This window comes from Salminus brasiliensis, chromosome 13, assembly GCF_030463535.1.
Source record: "Salminus brasiliensis chromosome 13, fSalBra1.hap2, whole genome shotgun sequence".
In the NCBI taxonomy this organism is placed as follows: Eukaryota; Metazoa; Chordata; class Actinopteri; order Characiformes; family Bryconidae; genus Salminus; species Salminus brasiliensis.
In genome coordinates this window covers 9,850,154-9,865,354 of record NC_132890.1, presented here as the reverse complement: position 1 = coordinate 9,865,354, position 15,201 = coordinate 9,850,154, and the positions used below count along the sequence as shown (strand labels likewise).

Sequence of the window (15,201 nt, the reverse complement as noted above, 5' to 3'; positions counted from 1 at the left end):
GTGATCCATTTCTAGTACATTACATACAACCCAAGGGAAATCCTGAATCCTCTATGTTAATACTAGACAGGCTGTAAGCAGGCTTGTCAAGTCTGACCAGGTCACGTTTTCTACGTCCCATTAGAGCAGTGTCCGCTGCCAGTGTGCCACAGAACTCCTAAATGTGCATTCTGTGTTTGCAACAAGGGTAAACCCACACCGCAGGCCTAGTATAACACCCTTTACAATGTACACCCTTTACAGCCACTCCTCTGATTTTCCTTTAACATCAAATATGAATATGAATGTGCAAATATGAAAAGGCCTGTAGACTGATGCCTTTCCCATAGATATAAATGCAGATGTCACTTCACTCATTGTCTCTTTGTCACTGTCACTGGCTCTTTGAGACGTAAATGAACCCTTTTTCAAAGTCACTTAGACCTTTTCCTGCGGTCATTTCTTAATCCAAAATCAAGACCAGCTGGGCCTGCTCAGCATTTCATCCAAGCTACAGTGCATGGTAGGATGCTAATTACTTAATTCGATTACACAGTATGCCTGTCTGAAATAGGGAAATGTCAGGTTATAAACCGATCAGGTTATTTTTTTTTTATTATCTTAGAATCCAGTCTGACTCGCCTCCCTGACCAATCAGCTCCCAGCTCCTTTACAACACTGCAGTCTAATCACTTCATGTGTGTAGTGCTACACACATTTTGGACTGATATCTGTTGTTGTTGGTCTACTGATGTGTTAAAAATGGTTTATAGTGGGTGAATGTGCTCTGATTTGGGTTTCTGTAGCATGTGTGTATTAGCATTAGCGTTAGCCTCCACTTGGTTCTGAACACGCTGCTCAGCACTAGTTCTTATGCATATCTCATGATAGTTTTATAAACTTTCAGATATTAGCTGCAGTTCAAAGCCTAGGCTTCAGCTGAGGTACGTCATAGAAGGCCAGTCCATAGTAAAGGGCCGTTCGTATTTAGTCCAGAAAGGCAACCTATGCTCGGAGCGATGTGGAGGACGCAACTGATGCATCCTTTCCGGCCCTCTGTTATCTCCAGTTCTCTGTGCACGTACAACACAGGGAAAAAAACAGCATATCAAAAATGCGCCGAAATGACAAGAAATGGGACCTTTCCTATAATATTAGACTGTTCCATTTGTGTGAACAATAGGCTACAAAGAAGGCGTTTTCATAGGCCAGTCCTACCGAGGGCCCGCTCTACCTCAGATGTTTTTATGTTTCACTGTAAAATAGTTCCACACGGCACTGAGTCTAACTAAACTCTTTTATTTACCTCCTGAGAACATCCTCACTGCTGCCAGCTGGGCTATAATGTCCGTTAATGGCACCTTGAGGACACCAGATGGCACGCCGAACACTGTGGTTATAAGGACTCGCAACTAAATATGTATTAAATAGCCAATATCTGATGCTTTAAAATATGCTTTGATCAGCCCTGATCCCAAACCATCACTCAAAAAATGTATCTCCAATTTTGCCTATTTTAAACTTTTTGACGTAATGTGAATCTGTCAGTTGTTCTTTACATTCTTTCCAAATATTATGACGAATGGACCAATAGAAATGCTCCAAAATGACTTGCAATAAAAATTGTTTTATATTGACTTCCATTGAACGTTAAGAAGGATTTTCCTTCTCCTGTAAAGTTGCTGTTTTGGAGATCAAGACAAGGATTGTATCTCCAAAATGCTGCTTCTTTTGTTTTCTCCTTGTTTGTAATCATTACAAAAACAGTTCACAGGCATCTCAAATTACTGCAAAGTATATTTTTTATGCATATTTCACATTTGGTTCACCAATGGTGCCCTGAAACCATCAGAGAGGAAACAAAGACACAAATGCAGGCATTCAGAAACATCTATTTATCATCATATATGTAGAAAACCAAAGTTTAGTAAAAACCAACTGGGCTGGGTCTCCCAAAACAATCTTAACACTAAGAAGCGTTTGGGAAACTCTGCCCTGTTCTATTATTGTTCTAGTAGAAAGCACATCACCAGTGTTATTGGTAATAGAGAGCAGGGCAGCTCTTTAGCTTGTATGTGAGGCAGCGAGCTTCTGAGGCAGCTCAACGTTTAAGAAGTGCAGTCTGTCCTGTCTCAGTCCTTGTCCTGCTGTCTGCTGCAGTCCTAAGTTCAAATACTTATTGGACTGGTCGTACAGGGGCCAGTTTACCAGGCCAGGCCCATTTGGTGAGCTGTAGGTAAAACAAATAAGGTCAATCTCAGGCATATGTGAAATTCAGTAAGTGCCCTATTTCTGGTACATAAAGTGTACAAACCAAAGGAAAGCATGTTTTTAGTTTGTCATTTACCTTTTCTATTCTTCACAGTTTACTGTGTTACCATAGGCTAACTGGCAGTGAACCAGAGGCCTTAACATTTTAGCCCTTGGCCAGATTGTGATAGCAGATGGGTCACCTTACCTACTACTAAACATGCTAGATTATTTCAAATACTATCTAAACAACTATGTAATAAAAGAGGATAAAAACGAAATATGGTATTTTGTGGTGACCTGGCATGTACTTGCTCACCCTGTTCGAATGAAATTGCCCCAGTATCCCATCATAGTTTTGCACAGTTGATTTTCCTCTTCACTGATTGGACCTGGGCAGAGAACAATGAATTATCATCATCATCATCATCATCATCATCATTACTATCACCACCATAGAGTCATCGCTCCCTTTATCATCATCTTCATTATTAAAACGCCATTATCATCTTCATTACCATCAATATCTTCCATGCCATTACTGTGAGTACTGTCTGTATCACATGCACTCCCTGACTTTTTAACTTACAGAAATTGCAGTTTAAAGGCCCATATCCTGCATCCCATATCTTGTCATTTTGATTGTTGTTACCTCAGAGAGACATCACATGTACGTTTATGTGTGTTTATGAACTAAAAACTACTGTAATTCATTTCGCATAACTATTTTTCCACGTCTCATCATATTTTAGAATTAAACAAGCCGTTTTATGGTAACTTTAACACTGAGAAATGCAAATGTGCCTTTAAGACTGATATATGTAAATATGTGATCTCTGTTATGATTGGTTGCCCTGTATTGTGCATTAAGCAGTCCAGGCTAAAACAGTTATAATTAAAATTTCAACATAAATGGACAGAGCTATACTGCTATAGGCTAAATGTAGGCCAAATTTCCTTTTTGTATGTGTCTTTGGATTGTAGAGAGTGAATAGTATGTCTAATGGCTTTTATATACAACATTCAATGATTTTATTTTAGAAAAGTAAGAACAAGTAAAGCAATAAATGGGCCCTTTATGTAACCTTCCTCTGATTTATCATTGCTTGGCACAAGAATTAAAGAACTGTATTGGTTACCAAACGCTAGTGATTTGCAGTGAGCATGTACCTATCAGTTTGACTTGCTCTTTCCAAAAGCAGGCTCCGAACACAAATCCCACATCATCAGCATGATCAGCCTTCACAAAGCTGGGCCTAGTATCTTTAAAAAGGGTGGGTCGATGCTGAAACTCATACATGTACACATGCGCTCCGGCGTCTGTAGGATGACAAGAGACAGTTAGAAACAGCTGGGCAGGAAAGTCAGGGAAAGCTACCCTGTGATAATCTCACCTCTATGATATCCAGCCACTTTAATGATAGGGAGGACCATGAACAAATCCCCCAACATCTCAGTGAAGCTGTCTCTAACGTCCTCTGGAGTTTTCGCATCTTTTAGGTATTCATCTATTATCAGGTCATTGGCTCCAGATGCCTTTAAGAATAAAACATAAAATCATTTCAAATAAATTAATGAAAGCATAAACCCAACTTGTTATTGTTATTTTATTATTTAATTGTAAATATAGTTAACTGTGTATTAAAACCTATTGTGGGACCAATTTCTGACTTGATCCACAAGGTGGCTGGTGAGAAAGAGATTTCAGGGAAGTTTGTTGGGACAGTTAGGTCAGAGGTCTCCAACCCCCCTCCTCGAGAGTGGCCTTCCCGCAAGTTTGAACTCCAACCCATGTCTAACAGACCCTATTCAACCAGTTAAGGTCTTCTGAAGGCAGTGATGGGGTGGATTAGGGTTGGATCCCAAGTATGTGGGAAGGTAGTTCTCCAGGAGAAGGGATGAGGACCACTGAGTTAGATAATGTAGTGGAAAACCCACTTCTGGACTGATTTCAATAATAATACTATAATTAATAAAACTACATTTTCCATGGACATATCTGCCGACGCCAAACCTGATAACCATACAAAATTATTTCTACATTCTACATTTACCCGATTACTATTACAGAGAAAAATCATATTCATGTATAACATTAATTTATAACATTTAATATAATACAAATAATATTTTAGTAGTAGCAGCTTAGCATATGTCCTCAAATAAAGGTTTGAGATATCGGTCAAAAGTAAATTGTGCATCCCTCAAAAGTATTATTAGTAGGAGTAGTAGTGGTGGTGGTGGTAGTAGTAGTGGTGGTGGTGGAGGTAGTAGTAGTGGTGGTGGAGGTAGTAGTATTAGTAGTGGTGGTGGTGGTGGTGGTGGTAGTAGTAGTGGTGTTGGCGGTGGTGGTAGTAGTAGCAGTAGTAGTAATAGCGGTGGTGGTGGTGGTGGTGGTAGTAATAGTTGTAGTAGTATGTCTTAGCAAGTCCTGATATATTTATGTATTTATTATTTCTTATTATTGCTGTTTTTCAATATGTCCAGTAGAGGGAGACATTTCCTAACATATCAACCTGTCTGAGCAATTAAGAAAGCTGACAGTTTGCTGACTGGAGAACCTGAGTAGAACATTACCCCGTCTGGGAAAAACTGTCCCATCACTGCAGCCACCGCCTGTCTGTCTATCCCTTTGGCCCACCCTTGGGGAGCGAAGGTCTGAAACATAAACATCATACCGTTCCCAGCTGATGATGATCCCACTGCAGTCATCAATACAACCAACAGCAACAGCCGGGAATGATAACAGCAATGAGAATACATTTAATGAGGGCAATATTTAGTGCCATTTACTTACCAAAGGCAGAATCCATCCAAATTCATGGTTTGTCACACCTAACAGCACCGGGACATGTACAAAGTTTTTGCTCTTCAGAATTTCCTCTGCTGTATCTTTCAGAAACACCCCGTCCACCGTGGCTCCGAGGAAAATTTTTTGCTAAAGGAAATTACTTATGTATTATTTGTTATCAGAATGCAATCAAGTAAATCTCTACAGATAATAACAGAAACATTTCGAATAATAATGCTTATTTTCTTATTTCACCTTTTTAGTTGCCTTTACAATGTCCTCCTCCGTCTTTTCTCTCAAACACTTGACCAGCAGCTCTGTGGAGCTGGCATCACATTCTGTAACATTGGCCACAGCCTGCACAAACACACAGACACAGCATCAGTTATTATATTATAAGCTGCTCACCATAATAATAATTCTGCACCATAAACCCAATCCTAGTCATAGCTATGGGCTGCAGTGCTGAACTCTGGGAATTCAGTGCCTTTTACAAAAACAGTTACACAAACCTGTTGTCAGTTAAATACAATCTCAGACACACTGTTAGTCACCATACTTACTGTGGCACATGTGGTTCATTCGTTTTACTTGTAATTCGTCCCACTGTGGCCTGGGTACGTTTTAAGCGTGTTTAGTCTTAGCAGAATACCTTGGCAAAGACCATGGGGTGTTTTGTTGAGTAAGTTCCCAGGGTTGCTGCACCGCTCTGGAATATGGTTCGGTGAAAAAGACCTTTGGCCAGTGGGGACAGGGTCTGGAATGGACGGAGTTCAGGTGCAATTTATAAGTGTATATATTACATTGGTTACCTTTCACTATGTCGTGTTATTCAGTTATACAGTTATACAGATGCATAAACTGCACTGTAAAAATGCCCATAAAATGTACAGTGAAAAACTGTCATGACAGTGTCGTGACAGTGAAAGACTGAGTACAGTTTCTGTAACAGTGAAATACCATGAATACATATATCAGCCCAAATTCTCATTTTTACATTTCATTACATCAAATATTGTTGCATTGTGTTCATAACACAAATATTGCATATAATATTTATATAACAGCCATTTTGCATTATTTTTTGTTGCATTGCAAACCAAAAATATTTTTTTAATATAAAATGTGTGATTAAAATAAATAAATAAATAAAAGTATTGTCATATATAGTGGCTGTACATTTTACGCTAAAATTCAGGCAAACACAGCTGTCAGTATTTTATCGTTAGTGTTTTAGATTATTGAAAGTCAAGCCATATTTGGATTTGGAACTGCTAAAACTGCACATCTTGGAGACCTTGACACTATTTGATGTAAATTAATAATACAAATAAAAAAGTACTATCTGTACAGTGCAATGAAATTATCCCCTATGGATACCCTATCATGGAAACAGGTGGAGATAAGGGCTTTGCTCAAGTTTCCCAACATGTGGCAGCTTAGTAGACATGGGTATCGAACCCACAACCCTGTGATTCAAAGATTAATAAACCCAGAGTGCCCAAACACTGAGACACCACTGCCCCATGAAATCTACATGTAGTTCTAAATAGTACATACCAGCATAGAGGTGCTGATTCCCCCGGCAGACTCTCCGGCAATAGTGACAGACTGGGGATCTCCTCCAAAACTCTCAATGTTCTGCTGCACCCACTGCAGCGCTGCAATCTGGTCCAAAAAGCCCCAGTTGCCACGGGCATTCTCATCTCCAGTGCTGAAGCATCAAACATCAACATACTGCTGTTCAATCTCTGCCTTCAGTACAATGAAGCAATAGAAACTAGTAGAATGGGTGCTCAGGAGTGCCTAAGGTCACCATGTGGAGCTGTGGAACTCTCTAGAGGGCAATTCTAGTCATGGAGGGCCAGATTCCTGCACAGTTTTATACTTTTCCTGCTCAAATGCACCTGATTCAACTGAATTATTAATTGCCATGTTTAGTAGCTCTGTTAGAGTAGGAAAATGAACAAACTGTGCTGGACTGCGGCCCTGGTTGTCAACCTCTGCACAAGAGAATGTAATTCAATCCAATGCCTATAGGGGAGTTGGAGTGATGTCCGTGATCCAGAGCTAATCATCCAACATCAGTAGGCTAGTTACTGCTATTGGATGAGCAGGTGTCTATAAACATTTGGACACATAGTGTGCTAGGACCTGATTTTGAGGATTACTGGGATTCATGGATGGCTTTTCAGCCAGGGCCTGTCAATCACAAACCTGGGGATTACACACAGTGTACACGTGTCTGTGTATTTTCCATTAGAACACACTTGATTCATCTCACCTGCACCCATTATTAGTACAAACATGTCGACAACTGTGATAATTATTGCTGAAAGAAGCCATTTTTCCATTGATCATACCTGAAGTATCCCAGTATGCCCAGCCTATACTGAATGACAACAACAACTATGTTCTCATAGGCTGCCAGCACTGATCCGTCATACTGAATGGCTCCACCCATGTACAGGCCCCCTCCGTGGATCCAGAACATGACCTGTGATTACATAAGAGTTAGACGTTCCCTCTATGTTGCTTAAATTGCTTTGTTGTGGACCTGAAACTGGTGGTCAATTTATCCTGAATTGCTAAGCAAAACTGCAGGACACACCATGCAAATTCACTACAGACATTACATTTCCCATAATGCTCCAGCATCTGGTCAGAGCCAGTTTATTTAGTTTTTTGAGTGAAGTAATGGACATTTGAAAACATTTAAAAGAAAGTCAGTCATGCAACAGACAAGGCAATAATAGCTCATAGCTGTATGGTTTGGTCGAGGCCATATATAATCATATAACTCACCAAAATACATATTAGACCACTGAAGCAAAGTCACTAATAAAACTAGCACAGGCACCAGTTACATTAGCATACGCTGTATTTATGTGAGCTAGTAACGGGGACATTGATAACACAAGCTTGCAAAATCAGCATCATAAAAACAGCCAATATAACTATATAGTTCTAGCTATAGTTCACTTATGGTTTTATGGCGCAAAGGAAATATTTAATGAATGTGGGTGACAGTAATATTACTATTATTATAGTAATTATTATTATTATTAATATTACTAGTATTATTATTATTATCAATAATACTAATTATTATTTGTAGTAGTAGTAATAATAACAATCAGTTATACAAAACAACAATGGAAACAGAAGGAACATGGGCTCTGCCTTTATCCCATCCGTGCAGTGAACACACACACACTAGTGATCACACACAGTGACAGTGAGCAGCCCTTACTGTGGTGCCCAGGAAGCAGAGAGGGTAAAGGACCTTGCTCAAGGGCCCAACAGTGGTAGCTTGCTGACCCCAGGTATCGAACCCACAACCCTGTCATCAATACTCGGTGCTCCAACCGCTGAACCACCACTGCCACACTATTAGGCCCCTGAAATTCTGTGTGTGCTTCAGTAGAACAAGTAGTCTAGAAATGCCCCTGTAGTTCCTTTATTCCTGATAGTCATATTTACTGCTGGTAAGAAAAGAACAGGACTGTGAGCAATCCCCACTGACTTCAATTGAAATTCTACTTCAATGCTACATTCGGATTAGAACCATTTTCCAAGAAGCTTATCTTTGTCCATGAACGTGACAACCTCAAGTAGCCTGTCCGCTGTCTATTGTGTTTCCCACTTGCTGTGTTCATGAATAAGAAAAAGTTGGAGACAATTATCACAAATCAGTGATCATCATTGCTCAATTCATAGCTTTTCTTATCTCTGCTATGCTCACAGTCCTGGACTATATGCTCATCGAAGCTTTTCTATTCTGTATTTGAGTTTCTCAAACTTGCTTAGAACAGAGGAATATGTTTCAAAATATTGATGATTGATGGTACAGCTTAGCCGAGGACGAGTAAAGAGAGCACTGATTGGACATTGGAGTGTGTTGGACTCCTGAAATTGATCCATCCTCCATTAGGCCTCTAGCTGAAGCACGGCGCAAAGGGCAAAGTTTTAGACAGTGTCAACAACTACTATCTACAGTCTGGGTGCAGTACAAACTATGCCCTCCTTGATCCCTAGTACCCCTTAGTACCAAATGTAACAGTCTGCTGTCAGACTGTATGGGATGTAGGGCTTCAAGATATTGGAACTGCAAATTGTCATTGCAATAATGCAAAATGTTATAAAAAGCATTATTATGAGTGATTACTATACTCACAGGTAATTTCTCTGATGTTGAACGCTGGGAGGGAGTGTACACGTTTAGGTACAGACAATCTTCTGACACAGTAGGGACAGTGAAGCTCAAGGCCATAATTTTGGACACCGATTCCAGAATGTCCAAGTCTTGAAGGCACCTGCCATTTGAAAGAGAAGATAGCATTACAAACAATCCAGGCCTGAACATGCCTGTAATTCAAGTGAAAGAATGGCCCAAATTAATCCAGTTCTTCCTCTTGACTGACCCAGAAAAGTAGAGGCCTTGTTTCTCAAAAACAGTGCAGGACCGAGCATGGCGTCACATGGCACAGCCAGTGCTCTAGCAAAGAGGGTTAGAGACAGCACGTCAAATGTACTTGGCTCGTGTTAAGTCTATTGAAAAAAGTATCAAGACCCAAAACAACGTTTTAGCCGAGATTATGAAAAGGTACAGCTTTTACCTAATCTTTAGATTTAGAGTTTCATTTTTGGGTCATTAAATATTTGGAGGACACAACAGCTTTTACTGTACATACAGTCTAATGACGCTGGCTCGCAAAAACCTTGTATCTTCAAAATAGCAACTTTACAGGAGAAGGATAACAAATTCCTAACTTTCAATGGAAATCAATGTAAAAAGACTGTATTCCATTAAGTCATTTTGGTGCATTCCCATTGGTCCATGTGAATAGATTCACATTATATCAAAAAGTTTGCTTAAATGTTTTTTGCATGACAACGATATTGACAGCATATTTCCATAGTGCAGTTCTATAGTTATAGTTATAGGAATAACGAGTTAGAATCCCGAGCCATGCCGCTTTGCCATCAGCGGCCAGAACCAGAGAGTACACAATTGGCCACAATTAGCACAGGTGTCTGTTAGCTAATGCGATGGAGCTGCGGATAAAAAGAGGTGGTAGCTAGCTTTGCAGTTGCGTCTTTGTTAAGACTTTACCCTTCTAGTGTCAGGAACATTGATACTGCTAGGAGGAGTTACGAATGGGTGGGTTCATTGGCAGTACCAAATTGGGAGAAAAAGAAAAAAAATTTGACAAACAAATAAAAAAGGTTGGAATTATTTGACATATAAATAAATCTGTTATATATTTGCAATAATTATTAAATCATAAATTGTACATACTATAATTCTCTTTTTTCAGTGATTTATACAGGTTTTCTGTCTCTTTTGAAACATGGCATTCTAAATATTGACTTTATTGATTTCATTCACAGTCTATTCACTTTTAAGCTTTGCAACTCTGTTCATCATTTTGGACACATGTATATACAGTGTTTTCTGACTGTTTGTGTGACACCCCCCCCCCCCCCCCCCCCGTTATGAGGTGCTGCGCTGCTTAAATGACAGTGGCAATATAACCCTTAACAAATAGCTGTGTTTTCCTCACACAGATCTTACTCACACAGAAGGGTGCTGAGTGCCATCTCTTTCTCCCTCCCAAGGCTCGGCGGCTTTGGGTGCAGCCAGACGGAGAGGACCCACGGGTGGCTGGGCGAAAGGAATGCCCAGGTACTGCTCCACTGTTTTCTCAGAGCCTTTCACTGTCACATACTGACCACGCACAGAGCCACCTTGCTTCAGAGCCACCAAAGGACCAGGGTCTGCACACAACAGGAAAAGCACTTAAATATCCTACTTAAAAGAGCCTACTGTGAAAATAGTGCTGGGAATATCTATGGGTATATCTGTACATTTTATAGCTATATGACATTGCTGTCATGGAAAAAACTAATTTCTCCAACTTTTAACATGTGCCATGTACAAAATATTTTATTCCAGGTCACAATGTAAAGAGCAACTGAAAGATTTAAATATCAAAAAATAAAAAAGCTGGAGATACAATATTTTTATTACAGTGACGATAACATGTGGTATTGACTTATTCTTTGTCATTTTCTATGACAATAAGCAGGACATTAATGAATTAAAATACTTCATAAACATCATTAGAATGAGCTAAAGTGGAGGGTTGAAAGTACATATTCATGAAATACCCAAATTAGAGCTATATTATGATTATAAATTAAATATAATTGAAAAATGACAGCGTTTAAAAGCACTCGAACGCTTGCCTGTCTGCGTGGGCGCTGTCCAAACAGAGGCAACGGTCAGCCACAGGACGAGCAGTACTCCTCTCATCATTGCTGCTCTTCAGACTGCGAAAGACTGCGAGAGGCTGAGGGCTCCACCACATAAATACCCCCCCCCCCCATCCCTAAATCACATAGTCATGGGCCAAACATGAGCACACATACACATGCACTTACACACACATGTTCTAGACAGTGCCCTTGAGTCTAATCCTCCCCCACTCAAAAAATAAACCTGTGCTCATCTGTGTATACAAGCAGTGTACTCTCCTTTAACGCAAGCACAGCAAAATCCAGTCCAGTATGACTCTACCGTCCTCGCTTTCACACTTCAGCTTTACGGCTGCCTCCAACTTACTGTATTTGGGACGGAATGGAATGGAATTGAATTTCGGCACCAAAGCTGAATTTTGACTGATGGAAGTTAGAAATCAGCACGTTCTGTGAGAAAGAGTGAGAGCAGGAAGTTGGATGTAGGGTGGAGGGTGGGTACTGGGAGAAAAGGGGATTATGTGATTGTGCTTCATGCTTGCTGAAAGTCTCTGAAAAGCTCTCCTAAAAGCCTTACTTTGTTTACTGAAAGTTTTACTTTGTTTGAGCAACCCCACTCTTCCTCTCCTGTAAAAACATAAAGCTCTGCAGCTGTGAAGCTTTGTGTAGGATGAGTAAAAGTCTGAGTGTGCAGGCCAAGGGGTCACAGCTGCTAAAACACACACAGTGAACCCACTGAAGGAAGGCAAACGTGGCAGGCGTTCCTCTGCTACATTAAGTGTAGAATTCATAACTGGGCAAACAATAGTGGGCAATAGTGAGTTTCTCATGACGTGATTGGAGAAAAGTTAGACTGAAAAATCAACCATCCTTTTGTCTGTATTTCTTATCTCTTAACCTTGGCTTGTTATCAACTGGAACGTCAAACTAGAAGCACCATACTGACTCATTGTGAAGATCCCAGCTGCACTGTTTAAAATGTACTGTGGACAGTAGGGCCCTATCTTACACCCTGCTTGCGATGCTCATTGCTATCCTACAGCCAGCCAACAGTCCATTTTCACGCCTTCCGCCTGCCTCGTTTCAATAGCAACGGTGCTTGCGAATATATCTACACCGATGGGGCGTGTTCTGGTAAATTTCTGTCATAGTGCCATCTTGGCAACAGAAAACACAGGTGCACCACTGACTGAAAACAACCTAGGCAGACGCTATCTTGGTAGTAAATTGTCAAAACAGGCAACTGCCCAACAGCCACTTTGCGCTATTTTAATACCAATCCAAAAAGTCAGACCTCACCTGGCTCTTAAAGGGAATGGCAAGTGACACACTGATTGGTTCATTGCATGTTACACCCAAAGATCCATGGAAGACAAGTGGCCAGGCCTTTTTCTGTCTTGGCACTGAAGTCGTTCGCTGTCTTCAAACGCAGACTGAAAACCACTCTCTTTAAACTTAATTTCTTCACTTTATGGTTACAATGACAGGCAGTAAAATACCTATGCGTGGTCACCATTTCTCTGGGTGGTCACTGTGCAACATTAAATTGGAAATAGCAACTCCTGTAATCCTGTCTATTTTGAATAAAACATTGTATGCATGTGAGTTATTAAACATTAAAAAACATTGCTCTCAGTGAATACACAAGATTGACATGAAATATAGATACAATACTTACAGTTTATCCCATTTGTCAGCTGATGCGCCACTGTTAGCTAACATCAGCAATCTATCATGTTCTTAAATAGGGCTGGGCAATATAACAATATTTTATCGTATTGTGATAAATTGTGTTATCGTAATACACAATATACTTTTCTAAGCATATCAAGGATATTGTTAGTGCTTAAAGAACACTGATCAAATGCAGGTTTCATTCCCAACCGTGTAATTAAACTGGCTTAATTAGATGAAGTGCAGCAGATGCTCAGTATGGGAGAGTTTATTATTATTAAATATTTTTTTAAGGAATTTGTCTCTATATATTTTGTCTGTGATTACATGTATCGTGATAAATCTTGTGTTTCATGAAAAATGTCTTTTTGTTGGTATTTTTCAAAATACGCTTGTCTACACTATACTTTACATTATTGTACTATACATTACTGTTACTAGACTGCAGCAGTTTGCCAATCAAATAAGACGAGAAAACTGCAGCGTTATCATGAAAGATGGAATATGTGCAGATACTTCTCACCCTGAGAAAAAATGAAATATGTTGTTAATAACCTGGCAACTGCAGTGCTAATTTAACCTTATCCTTAGCTAAATTAGAATACCTTTAAGGTTTCATTACAATCTGGGCTGAGAATCTTATATCCAGCATCTAAAATACTTTAGAGTTAGTCTCAACAGGCTGGATATTTCTAGCTTTTCTTTCCAAATTTAGTTTTAGTTTTTACTTATTTTGTATCAAATTATTATAATTTAAAGGTTTTAAAGATTTAATTCATTTTTATTATGTTGTCAAAAAAACAACTTATGTGATGAAGTTCAAAATGGGCAAACCCATTAAAAGCAATTTAGTTGAGTATCCCAGCTTAATCATTTGAACACTTGTGGGACATAAAGTGAAATGAACTTTCTTGTGTATTAAAGAAGAGCTGGATCAAAGAGTTCTGCTGTGGCTCTTTTCATGTTATTGTCCCCACTTCACATTCTCCTTATCTGCATTGCCACACCCAAAGTCATGGCTAACTGATGTTTGATAAGCTTACCCTGGAACGTGAGACAGATCAAGAAAAGCCCCCGCTGCTCAAAGAGGTACATGAATTTTGTAACTGAGGAGGAGAAATCATTTGCTATGTTTACAGTTTATTTAATATTTAATCTTACTCTTGTAAATAATACATATATAAATGCCCACCATACACATTGGTACTCAGGCATCTATTTGCACACACACACACACACATCTTTATTTTGTAAAATCATTTTAATAATCAGTATCAGTATTAGTTTGTAGTGTCAGTCATATGTAATCGTCTACCCAAAACCAACAGGATTCTGCTATCACTGTGCATTCCTGATATGAACTCATAAAACAATAAATAGCAAGTTCATTTCAGATCCAAGGTTATTTTAATGTTAGTAGAGCAATTTCTAAAATTCATACAAACTGCAAATGCATAGGACTTCAGTATTTGCACACCTGGCTCCAGCAGAGAAAACATATATACCTATATACCTATTGGAGCACAGCAGTCTTCTGAGCAACACGATCACCTATCTCATCCACCAGGCTCTATAAATAAAAAGGATTGAGTTCAGGTATTACTAACAGGCTCATCTAGACACTTTGTGCGCTTGTCAATATTGTGATGCTACATCTCTTCAAAATAAAGGTACTCACAATAGATAAATAGAGGTTCTCACAATATGTCTTTTACAAATGTGGGCCTTATTCACCATCTTCCTAAAAATTTTCTTGAGAAAAGTCCTAAAAAAAAGTCTATGTCGGGGTTAATGTGTTTTTAAACTGCAGAATTGTTCACAGCTCTGCTCGTATAATGATGGATCCCATTGTTTTTACATGTACTTTTGTTTTGTGTGACCTAGACCTATGTGCTCAGTATGTTGTAACCCACGTTGGTATGGTTTCCTTATGTTCCTTTTGTATTTTGATCCAAAATATTTAACCTATGTGCAGCCTTTGTCCACAGTGTAAACCTCTATACAGGCCTATTCAGTCCATTCAGTCTTATCCAGCTTCTAACACATTACTTTGTGACTATTAAATACCTGAGGGCAAATCCAGGGGGCAGCAAAAGTACATGACACATGATAATACACAGATTATACAAATACTACTCATACACTGATCAGCCATAACATGAAAACCTATTAGGCATATTAGGCCGCAAGTGAAAAGTCAGTTCTTAAAGGGGATGTGCTGGGAGCAGGAAAAATAGGCACGCATA

The 15,201-nt window shown here is 39.4% G+C and overlaps 1 protein-coding gene across 1 annotated transcript; it reads right to left on the bottom strand.

Moving 5' to 3' along the window:
- Nucleotides 1-1,855: 1,855 nt before the first annotated feature.
- On the bottom strand, nucleotides 1,856-11,362 carry LOC140575041 (fatty acyl-CoA hydrolase precursor, medium chain-like). Its single transcript, XM_072695171.1, has 13 exons — nucleotides 11,273-11,362; nucleotides 10,603-10,801; nucleotides 9,198-9,336; nucleotides 7,384-7,517; nucleotides 6,581-6,734; nucleotides 5,673-5,777; nucleotides 5,276-5,377; nucleotides 5,027-5,167; nucleotides 4,807-4,887; nucleotides 3,624-3,765; nucleotides 3,400-3,549; nucleotides 2,549-2,621; nucleotides 1,856-2,209 (listed from the first exon to the last, which is right to left on the bottom strand). The coding sequence occupies exons 1-13, from the start codon at nucleotides 11,340-11,342 to the stop codon at nucleotides 2,044-2,046; spliced, it is 1,656 nt and encodes a 551-aa protein (XP_072551272.1). The 5' UTR covers nucleotides 11,343-11,362; the 3' UTR covers nucleotides 1,856-2,043.
- Between the last annotated feature and the right edge of the window lie 3,839 nt (nucleotides 11,363-15,201).